Source organism: Limulus polyphemus, unplaced genomic scaffold (genome assembly GCF_000517525.1).
Source record: "Limulus polyphemus unplaced genomic scaffold, Limulus_polyphemus-2.1.2 Scaffold6230, whole genome shotgun sequence".
Lineage (NCBI taxonomy): Eukaryota > Metazoa > Arthropoda > Merostomata > Xiphosura > Limulidae > Limulus > Limulus polyphemus.
In genome coordinates this window covers 26395-38551 of record NW_013671840.1, presented here as the reverse complement: position 1 = coordinate 38551, position 12157 = coordinate 26395, and the positions used below count along the sequence as shown (strand labels likewise).

The 12157-nt window shown below is 32.6% G+C and overlaps 1 protein-coding gene across 7 annotated transcripts in view; it reads left to right on the top strand.

The window, feature by feature from the left end:
* The first annotated feature begins 9083 nt into the window (after positions 1 to 9083).
* LOC106473502 (protein EFR3 homolog B-like) overlaps positions 9084 to 12157 on the top strand; it is a 23978-nt gene continuing 20904 nt past the window's right edge. For 2 of the 7 annotated variants that reach the window (XM_022401924.1, XM_022401928.1), the window contains exons 1-2: positions 9786 to 9949; positions 10971 to 11068. In XM_022401924.1, the coding sequence (XP_022257632.1) occupies positions 10984 to 11068 (85 nt within the window). In that variant the 5' untranslated portion in view covers positions 9786 to 9949; positions 10971 to 10983. Of the gene's footprint in view, positions 9306 to 9766; positions 10619 to 10970; positions 11069 to 12157 lie in introns of those variants that run through there. The other 5 variants (XM_022401923.1, XM_022401927.1, XM_022401926.1 and 2 more) reach the window with 4 other exon arrangements.

Sequence of the window (12157 nt, the reverse complement as noted above, 5' to 3'; positions counted from 1 at the left end):
TGTGTTCTTTTAATATTTACTTTTAAATTAAGAAATTAACTAATGTATAATACAAAAAATTGAATTATAATCTACAATTTGATACTAAACTAATTGGCATAAATTCACAAAATGATAATTCAATAAAATTTTGAATGCAAATCAACAAACGCGATGACATGGCCTTTGACCCATGATTAGATAGGATTAATAAACATCTTCAGTATTACTAAACTTGACCAATGGAAAAAATAATGCAAACTAATAACTAGGTATACGGCGTGTATCCCCATTTCCATCACTTGTTAGCACCTATGAAAGTAAAATCCAAATCTAAGATGAAGACTGAAATTGTAGTACCAGAAAAAGAGTTGCAAGTACACCTTCAAATGATACTTTGTTTAGAAGAGTCACTGACACCTTATGAGTATGTACCTCTGGTAGAACCATCTTATCTATTGTCTCAGCCTTCTAAGAGTACAATATTCTAATAGATCCACCTAGGAGCAACGGTGAGTACAAGCACTTCCACACCAGTTATGGAGATGATAGTAGCAGCGGCTAGCATCTATGCTGGAATGTGCATTTATTGGTCAAACCTCTGAAGATAACAAAACTACAGACAAAGAAGTTGGAGTTATCTACCAGGCTTCTGACTAAAATTAAAGAGTGCTTATCACAATTTTAAAACTGTCTGTCCAGAGCAGGCAACCAGGTATACAAAAGCTTAGGTATTATATAATTATGAAGAAGACCATTTGCTGAAGCATCAAGAGCCCCAGTACAGCTGATAGAAGAGGTATACTTACTTTGCAAGTATCTGACAAGAAATTTTACGGCACTTGTAAGAGCCAAAGAAATCATCTGTCAGATCACAATGGTGCATCACAAATCCACTTCTACTATCAGGGCTAACACAGGAAAGTGGTATCAGCTTCCTTAGCTAACTCGTATATATATATATATATTGTATTGATTGATTTGTGTAAACAGTTCTTGTGCATGTTTATTTTCTTATAAAGAGTATTGTTTTCTGTTTATGTGCATGTTCTAGTGACTGGCATTAATGATTTCATTTAGTGTATATATATAAATTTAGAATGATTTATGTGTAGGATTTTATTATTGTACAGTATAACTAAGTTTTTTAGAGGATCAACGTATGTATGTTTATATGCATGTTTGATAACGTTTAGTATGTTGTTTGCTTTAATTTTTGTGATGAGTTTGTTTTTATTTCATGCTGTAATTGTCTATGGCGTAAAGGGTCAGTTGTATATTTCAACAGGGCTCGAAATTAGTGGGGGGCCCAGGAGCCAATGGCCCAAAAAATGCCGGCGGGCCCATAAAAAGTGTCTGCTAGGCAATCCGTGCGGCACCTTAAAATTCAAAAGAGCCATTAAAAGTTTGACTCCACATATGTTGATCTAAGCGTTGTTAGCCGAGCAGAACTCATGACAAACCATTAATGGACCTTCTCAAATTTACGAACAGTCGTCAGTCATGTACAGTCCACAGACTCATCATTTTGAATGCCCGTGTATTCAAAATAAATGCACTTTCATTAATCAGAATGCTATCACTTTGTCCAATACTCAGACTTTTGTAGCAGTGTAATGGAATTGATATTTAAATTTCATTTATAAAATTTGAAATACAGAATGATTATTTACACTTTTATAAGATGACTACCATTTTTAATCAGAATGCTACTTTTTAAATTTATATATATATAATTGAAAGATGTACATAAAAGTTCTTTTTTGTCAACACTTTCCAAAAACAGGAAAGTAAAAATTACGAACTTGTAAATTGTGTGAAGAATCTACTTTAGTGCATGTACATTGTTTGTATATGTTAGGGCAAACACTTGAATCCAACTTTGCAGTCTACAGGAACCAAAAAACAAAACATATTATTGTTTTACCGATCATGTCACAATCGGAAATCACCGATAATTATAGTGTACAATTGGCCAAATTCTGATTGCTGATTCCAATTATGTACAGTAAAGTTGACGATGTCATTGTGTAATATTGTTGACAGTTTAACCTTAAAAATTGTAACGACTACAGAGAATATACTTTGAAGCTTCATTAAATTTGAAATGGTTGAAGTTATCAATAAATTACCATTAACAACAGCAACAACAAATCACGATCTCTTTTCCATTTTTTATTCGAACGAGTGAAACATAAAAATGAGGACTGACCTTCTTGCTAGTACATGATCTATACATAATGTTATGTGACCGTTACGAGAGACAAACAAATTGTAGAGGTTCATTGCCGAAATTCATCATTCACTTCAGCCATAAGTTCGAAGACTTTTGCTACCACTCTACACGTTTTGAACTAAACCAAACGAAGTATTCCAACCAAAGGTTAGATAGTGACAGTGTTTGAAAGTTTTCGTTTGTTAAGAGGAATCTTTAAATCAGTTGCCGAAATATTTCATTTTTAATTGGCCTTATTAAAAAATGCTCTTAATTGTATCTTTATTGTGTACGTAATGATCAACTTTCCAACCTTTAAAAAAGAGAAAAGAAATGACAACTTTAAATGCATCATGATAAAGAAGACCCACTTTATGCTGGTTGAATTATTTAAAATTTACCACATTCCGGCTCGATACACATGCTTTCATCGAATGTGTTTTAAAACTCAGCACTTACTCTGTGTCACTTTTGACATTTATCTAAAATTACGAAATATTAGTTTTTACCATAAATAAAAACAAAAACACTCCCCTATTAATTACCGGTATAACGAGCAGTTGATTACGACAATTGCTCACCTTCGCGATTCTTTTTCTTCAACAACTTGCTTTGAAAAATCCCAGTTATCTAGTTTTTCTCATTCAGAAGCAATTCAACAATCAGCAATCACATTTGTTGAGCCACCTTTAACTTTAAGGTAACTTCTTGGAACTATGCATATCAATACACACAGTAGTGTGTCGTACGGCCAAAATAACCTGCAGGACACACTGTGCTATTAAAGGAGTGATAATTTAGCGATTTTTCACTTTCTGTATCTCTGGTTGTAGTAATTAAAGAAATTTAAAGAAATAAAAAATGTATAAATTAAAACGTGAGAAGTTTAGTGTACCTACGTTCTTAGAAGATTCTACACAGGTCATTTATAATCTCTCAAATTATCAGTTAACTCTAGCTGAAAAAAAAGGTATTTTTACGACAGCTGAAGTCACATGACGCTGGTAACATGTGATGAGTTTCTAGGAAGAATCATGAAGGCCCTCTTTTTTAGTATATAAGCCTGGCAAATAAAGCGAGATGATAATAGCAGATAGATAGATATAGAGACAGATAATTGAGTTAAGCGAGCGGTAGTGACCGTATTTAAAGTGCGTGAATCGTTGTGAATTATCGCGTGTGTGTTAAGTTAAAGTGACTGTGGAAATTCTGTGTATTGCAAAATTGTATTGAGAAAAAAATAAACTAATTTATTTAAGAAAGGACTTGTATCGCTGAAGTTCCTCGGGAAGAATTTATACCGGAAATTAACAAACGACTAGATATGTAACAGTATTATCACGAGGTTTAAAGTTTTCAATTACCCCTACAAATTGGATTATGTAGAATATTTTTCTAGGTTTGATCAGTTACTACATAAATTAAAACGTATACCAATAGGTGAAGAAAATGTTTCATTTGTTAACATAGTTACTGACATTTCTGGTCTAGAAAGTTCAAAAGAACTTATCTAAAGAAGAATTTTTGTCTTTAAAACATCTCAGCTCACTTGATAATTTAGTAATTCTTAAATCGGATAAAGGGAATGGTGTAGTAATTTTGAACAAAAAAGATTATACAAATAAAGTTGTAACTATTTAGAATGATAATACTAAATTTAAGATATTAGAATATGATCCTACAGTAACAAAAGAAAGACGTCTACAGAATTATTTGTTAAAAATTAAAAAAAGAAAGGTTTATATCAGATGAAATCTACAAAGAAATTAGACCAGTTGGTTCTCATTATGGAATATTATATGGATTACCTAAAATACATAAATTAAATTGTCCCATTAGACCAATTGTGTCAAGCATAGGTACCTTAACTTACAAACTAGCAGGTTTTCTTTAATCTCGTGTAACCAATGAATTTAAGGTAAAAAACAGTTTTGAATTTACCAAAGATGTATCAAAACTGGCTTTTGACGAACCTATTTATATTGCCAGTCTTGACATCAAGTCCTTATATACAAAATTACCATTAAATGAAGTAATTGAGTTAAGTAGTAATTTAATTTTTCAAACTTTTTTTTAATGGTTGTCATTATGAACAACTTGATGGCGTGACTATGGGCTCAAGTGTTGCACCATGTTTGGCTAATTTATTTTTAAGTTGTTATGAAGAAAAGTGGTTAAAAGGTTGTCCGGAAAAGTTTAAACGTTTATACTATAGAAGATATGTTGACGGACTTAAAATATATATGTGATCCTTTGTGCTAATTCTTTTATCAAAGATGATATGTTGATGAAACTTTTGTAGTTTTCAAGAGTAAATCTGATATTCAAGAGTTTCAAAATTATCTGAACAATTAACATAACAATATTAGATTTACAGTTGAATAACAAACAGCTAACAGTTTGCCTTTTTTAGACACCAAGATAGTTAATTTAGGTAGAAGTTTTGACACTAAGTGCTATAATAAGCCAACTTTCGCAGGATAATATTTTCATTTTGATAGTATTATTTTTCCTTTTGAATTTAAGAAGAACCTAATTTATAAGTTAATTTATCGAGCTTATAATATAGTTAGTTGTTTTTCCTCTTTCCATAAAGAATTACAAAACATATAGGTTGTTTTACAAAAAAAAATGTTTTCCTGTACAATTAATTGATAGTGTTATTAAGAATTATTCAAAAGGTTTGCACACTCCTAAAATTAGTAAACAAGTTGAAAACAAAGAAATGGTTTATTGTGTTTTACCATTTACTGGTTATCATTCCAACGAAAAAAATTAAATTCATGCTGCATAACAAAATTTACCCTAATATTAAGTTCAGAATTGTCTTTAAACCATTATTTCATTGAAGTAATGATTTTAAATATAAAGACAGGATACCTATAACGCATCGCTCTTACGTCATATATAACTTTACATGTCCAAGGTGTAACTTCGCGTGAGCTTTACAATACGTTTTCTGAGCTCACGTATTAAAAAGCATGCGCAAAACACACCATATAATCAGTCGTCCATTCTTCGCAACTGCTTACAGTACCGTGATACAAATGTCGTTTCTAAATACTTCAACATTTTGGAGGAGTGTGTGTGTAGCAAAGAAATGCTACACACGAAGAAAAGTTTGTGGATGCACAAGATAACATCCGGAATTAAACGTTAATCAAACAGTTTCACCTTTGCTCCTGAAACTACTAAATCAAGAAACGTTAATGCCAACAAAACAAATCCAGAAACAGCCTAACAGTTCAAATGTACAACAAAACAAAAATTAAATTGCAGAAAGCCAACCAACAAACACATTTGAAACGGAAACAAATCGCATATTTAAATCAATTAAAAATACAGTCCCAGATTTCATACAACAGTAGAGAAACCCCCACAACAGTACAGATGGTCTCACACTTTTAATAGAAATTGCTAAAAAAAACACCCTATACCTGTCACTCCAAACATCGTACTCATATTATTGAGCCCAAATACCATGCAATCAATTAACAAAACATCTAAAATCAAATAAAAAAATAAAATTCACGCCATTCTAGAACTTCACCTACTCCTGCCATAGGATAGGGCCCTGAAATGGAAAGGATAAATAGTAAATAAAATAATAATAATAATAAAAGATTACAAGCTTCAATTAAAATAACAGTTAAGGAGAGAGGAAGAGGTTAAATATGCACCTGACCCTCCTAGGTTTACAAAGACCTAAAGCCCGATGCCGAAACGAGGCTCAACCCTTTTTTTAGCCGCACCTTTTTGTCACACCTAAGGTGTTTTTGATTAGATTCATAAATAACAGGATAGTGAAATGATGAAATGTAATGTTCCATAACTATCCAATATGTTAGTTATTTTGTAAATATTTGTATATATCTGTTTACCACTTTCTACTTAGTGATATCTTCGACAGTGACATGCGCAATTCTAACAGTTGACAACCCCACTATTGAAAAGTAATGCCACATTCCAAATTTCCAATCGCTTTGTTGTCATGCGCTCTTTGGCGACCTCCTCAAAAAATGAGCTGATACACAGTGTGGTACTAACAGGAGCAACGTGGCGTGTCATCCCGAGAACTTCCAGGGAAAAGTCCGCCTAGATCTCCGGCAAGCACACAGCGTGTATTAGCTTTAGGCATAGGTAGCTGTTATAGACCGTTTGCTAATGTACAGTCCGTAAAGAAATGGGTGTGCTTCGTGATGTGCGGAGCATTGTTTTTTAACCTTTCTTACGTTCAGCGTATCAACTTATGTAAATAAATGAGAAATTGACAGTGATTGTTTTAACTGATAATATTTTATTCTGAGGTGAATAATGTTTCGTGCTTTGCGTTGAAAGAAAAAGGAAAAAACACACGGTCGTGATTGTAAGCATACTTACAAATCAGAAGATTGTGGCTATGAATAATGTGGTCTGGGTGATGGTATTTCTAATTTCTCGGCAATCGATTTTCCACGACCGAGAAATTTAACAAATTTTACCGATTCATATTGTTGCCCGATTATACAATAATCAGCATGATTCCGATTATCAGTAAAACACTGCAAAATATAAAATAATAACTTTAAATGAACAAAAAATAGTTATTTAAAAACAGGAACGATAATGTAATTCTTGTCTCTCTGATATATTTTCCTAATCTATTTCATTACTTAATTTCACCAGACGTAACAAGAAAGGCCAGCCATGGGCTGATATCATCCCTGGGGTTAAGGAGGAGCTACCTAACACCTGTGGCCTCTTTGACCTACTGCTGTCTGTATCAACTAGCTCTACTAAGACAGAGAGAGGATCCAGTAAGACGAAGATAATCAAGACAAATTTGAGGTCTTGTCTGGGAGCTGACAGGATCACTGATCAGCTTCTGGTCTTGTTACACTTGCCTTCAATAAGTTACTTTGATCCCATAACATCTATCCATCTTTGGAACTCAGAATCACTTCGCACAAGGAGACCAACTGCTTGCAGGGTCCAGATTGAGAAGCAGGTGCAGGAGGGTGACAAAGAAGGGGTCGATGGAAGAATGCAAAAAATTTATGTTGAGACATCATCGGACACTGACACAGATGTATACTAGATAAATAAATAATGAAAGGACACTAATTTAAGTTTAATTCACACTACCTAAGACATTTTAGAGCTATTTGCATGTTTTCCATATGTTCCTAATTTTAGGATTTTGCTTATTACAGATTCAAATTCATGAACGGCTAATTAACAGCTGTTTCAGAATATGAAAAAACTGATAACAACAGATTTCTGTAAAGTTAGTGGTAGTGTAAATTATATGATTTTTCCATCAAAAGTGTTTGACATTTTATTGACAAATATGTCAACTAGATAGTAATGGGTTATATGGGAACAAGAATAGATCACACTGACAGTGATGCAAAGATTTCCTTTTATTATTTATTTTGATTATTAGAGAGCACTACTCTAATGGGGAACAAAAAGTTGCTGTTATACCATGCTTTAGAGAGCAATTAAAGATCTTATGTCTGAAAAAATTAAATGATTTGACTTGTGTTTTTTTTTTTCATGAAATACGAGTTCACAACAAAATGAATTGAGATATGTTGATATTTTTGTTTCCTTTTAATTCACGTAACATCTGTTATTTAATTCTATGATTTTTCTGATAACTTCCACTGTAGGTTACATTTTAAAATGAGCTATAGGATTGGCCCCTAAAAATGTATGTTTGGAGGCCCGGCTGGCTCCTTAAAAAAAAAAGAAAAAAGTTAAGCCTGAGCCCTGTAAGTTAGAGTTAAAAGGGTTTTTATAAGATGTAGCATGCTGTATTTTTATGGTGCCGTTGCATTTTAGTTTTTGGAGTGTTATTTTTATGTGTATCTAATAGATATAAGTATTTTGTTTTTAATCTGTTTATGTGTCTAAATGTTAAAAAAAATTGTTTTTTTATCAAAGTTCAAGGGTATTTTAGAGTTATTTTTTTTACATGCATATTGCTAGCTATTCCTTTTGTTATGTTTAATTTTTTCAATCTATATTTTGTTTTGTATTAATATATTGTAAAATTGTTTTTGCCTGTGAAAATGGTTGTGTTGCTGAGTAAGTGTTCAAAGTAAACGTTCACTTCTCCCTTATTTTTTCACTATTCAAAGAACAACAAATATTTTTTTACATACTGTCATATATATATATATATTATCGCAGTAAAAAGTGGATTTCACACTCTCACGGTATTATAGTAAATATATTTTATTTTGGGGCTTTACATCAATTCAATCTAACGTAATGTCCACATTTTTGTTTTTGTTTTATGTTGATTTTATTTGCTGCTTTGTAAGGATAGTGAACTTTAAATAAGGCTTTGGAAACCAACTTATAAATAATTGTGAGAACTATGTTACGAACATTTACAACCGCAGAAAGAGAATAAACCATTTATTTATAGAAAACCAAAGCATGGCTATGGTCAAGCTATATGTAGTACAGCTGGTGATTAAATAGTTATTTTTTACGTATGTATTGTTTTAATAGTTTGTTTGTTTAAGAGCAAAACCACATTGATCTATCTGCTGTGTCCATCACGGGAAATAGAACCACGGATTTTAGCGTTGTAAGTTCATAAACTTACCAATGTTCTACCGAGTTTAACAGATTTTTAGCGTTATAAGCCCTGTCTTGCTGCCTGAGCCACTGGTAGTGGGGGTGTACGTGTGTAAAGTTGTAATCAGGGGTTTCACTGTACTCAGGGTCCAGGCTCTAGATGTATTTCACAGTGTCCTAAAACTGCTTTAAGATAGTATGTAAACTATAATAAATTACATTGCAGCTATGTTTTGAATGGTAGCCCAAAACTCAAAACATACCAGCAGCGAGCGATGGGACTTCCGTGGCTGGTATGCAGCAGTTTTCTTTAGTCTGAGAAGCCTTAGTGGCTTGTGCCATTAAAACAATCTCGTAAAATAGGAAGGCTTCGAGGAAATCGTAGGTAGAATGATCAGTGTGTTGGTGAAGCATGCCAATTTTCCAAAATTATGTGCACTTCATTTCTAAGAGTTACGAGTATTTTCGTCCTATTGTGAGTCTTTGTTTTTGTCGCAGCAGCAAATATTCTGCTGCAATGCGACGTGAGCGAAGAGGGGTAAGTTTAGGTAGTTTTTTAACGTGTATTGAGAATTTAAAAAAAAGAAAAAATGTGTAATTTACTGGTAACAATATGAGCTATTAAAAGACTGCACTAAGAACTTGTAGATAACGTAGCAATATAATCACAATTACGATTTGGTTGAACTTTAAAAGGAGACTCATTTTTCCCTATTATGAAGAAACTATAAAACTATTGAACTAAAACTTTTTAACGAAATGTGGTATTCGCGCAAATATGATTAATCCTCTGTTATTTGAAACTGTTTTTATTTATCTAAGGCTAACTCAACTCATTGATAAGCATTGTATTTTTGTGAGATGTCTACAAATCTCAAATAAGTTGCAGTAATAAACAGTTGACTTCCTAAATCACATCTTAGAAGCGTGCTGAAAAAGGGAGATATATGTACCTTCCCCCGGCTTTTGGTGAAGTGGACCTGCCCGTTTTCGATCAATATGCCAGTCAACTGCAGTGATATGTAGGGGAAGCTGCTGTATGCTGAATATGGTAGCTTGTAGTTATTTTGTCAGTTTGTGGTAGTCTTTGTAGCACTTGTGTAGTATTGTATCGCTTATATAGAACTAAACAGCAGTGTTACTCGTGCTGAGTGAATAGTTATGATAATCGTCGTCAGTGGTGTAAGATAGTTTTGTTACATTCACCGTTGTATTTTGAATTACCTCTTTAACCTTACTTTTGCGCGTAATAACAATCAAAACATATATTTAATTTAACTTTATTTCAGCTGTCTTCACTCTTACATCCTTAGGAGTCGCCGGTTTAGTCACCATATTGTTGTGCAGATTTTCTTGGACACTTCTTTTTTGGAACCTACCAAACCCTTTTGAAACATGTGGAAGAGATACATAAGCACCTTAATTTTAAATCAACTTTTGTGATCGTTGAGGATAAAATGCAAATCAACCCTAGGTCTGCAATAGTTATTTAGAAATTTATGTATAGATTGAAATATCGGAGATTTTTCTTCGACATTTAACTAGTATATATGCAGTAGTCCAGCTAAATCCGATTTGGATATCACGTTTCTATTTCGGCTGCTTAGAAAATCAAGCAAGACCTTTTTGATATCTCTTTTTTTTTGGGGGGGGGGTGAAATACAAAGTGACATCATTCTAGCTCATAGAATCCATTAAGGCAGTGTGGAATTTGGCCGCTTTCCTTCATTAAAAAATTTCTGTCTTTGGCAACTATCAAACCGCATAATTATCGCTGATCTTTGCCATTAGGTCATTTCCAGAGATGTAATATCACTATCAGGAAATACTGTGAAGTGGCTTCTAATTTTGGTAATGTTTACACCGTTTTTTTATTGAATAAAACATCCTTAAACTTTATTGTTTCTCTATGAAGTCTATCTAGTCATTTTAAAGTAACTGGATAACTTAAAATTCCAATCAGATGTTGCTGAGTTAAACAGAAAGTAAGTTCTGTTGTTTTAAAAATTAAACATTGCGGATAAAATCAGGCTGTGATGTGGAATTAAATGTGACTATTATCTGTAAAATCATTCTTAGATGATTGAATTAGAAGAAAAAAATGGAGGTAGCTCAAGTTATTTAGTGCAACCTTTTTGGGCATTTTTGTAGAATTGGACTCGAGAAAATATTAGAGTTCTTAACTTAAGTCATTTGTTTGTAGTGGAAGTATCATCATGTCGTCTTTAACTACGAATGTTGGATGTTGCAGCGACTCCGGCTGGTTGTCGTCTTTTTTTAAACAGTGCGACACTCCGGAATGTAAGTTGTTTAATTAATCGTATTATTGGCAGAGTTTAAATTAGTCATAAACTAATATTAACATATATATTTAACCCATGAGATAATAGTATATAATATACTAAGTCAGTAAGAAGTTTTAAATTCACTACTCAGAAATTCATCAAAGTTCATACATGATAGTGATACAGAGCGTAAACTTACTTTCGAAGGATATATTAAAATAATATGCTTAGAAGTTCCAGTTCCAGTACTATCATATAACTTGATGTTTTGATCCAATTGTTCGATATTGATTAGTTTCTTAATTTTCGTAACAAGTAATTCATTGTTTCATTCCACATCATAATGACATAAGTGACAATGCTTATCAGAAATGCATCTACAGAACGGTTCGGGAGCATGTTTCCCGGGAAACTTTGTACAATTACATTAGCAATTTGGGTCTACTTTTAATATATGAAGTGAAATCGGAGGGAAGGGGAACAAAGATTAATGGGAAAATAAGCAATTGACCTGTTTACGTTATATTGATTTTTTTTATCTTGATGCCCTTATCTTTATGACACCACAGTTTTAGTTATCAAATTCATTTTAGAATGTTTATCTGTTTATAGTGTGCCATTCTTTTGAAATGAGTGGGCTATGCTTCTACCTGATCCGATCTGTCTGGGTTGTTCACTTTATAATAGTTTAAATTGATTATCATTATGACCATTTATTGAGGTTGATCTGAGTTGCTCAATTCATTGATCTCGACCTCTTGAAATGGATGATACATTTATTGGGATTGTTACATGGCTTGTAAGAATGTTAAATAAGGAGGATAAAGATATTTTTAAGGAAAAGAAATCAGAGCAAAAATATTAAAAGTAGTGGAATACTTTGAAGTGGAAGTAAGACAATTTAGGTCACTACTATAAAAACTGCCCAAAAGGTCAAACATTTTTCTAAAATGGTCTGTTGTTCATCCAATTATTTGAAAATTTCTGGCTTTTAGTTTATGTATTTTTGCCACTTTAAAACGTATAAACGAATACAGAATATGACATAGAATCGTTTTAGTGATACTTGCGTATCATTCAATATTATGGCTAAAGTGTTATAAAT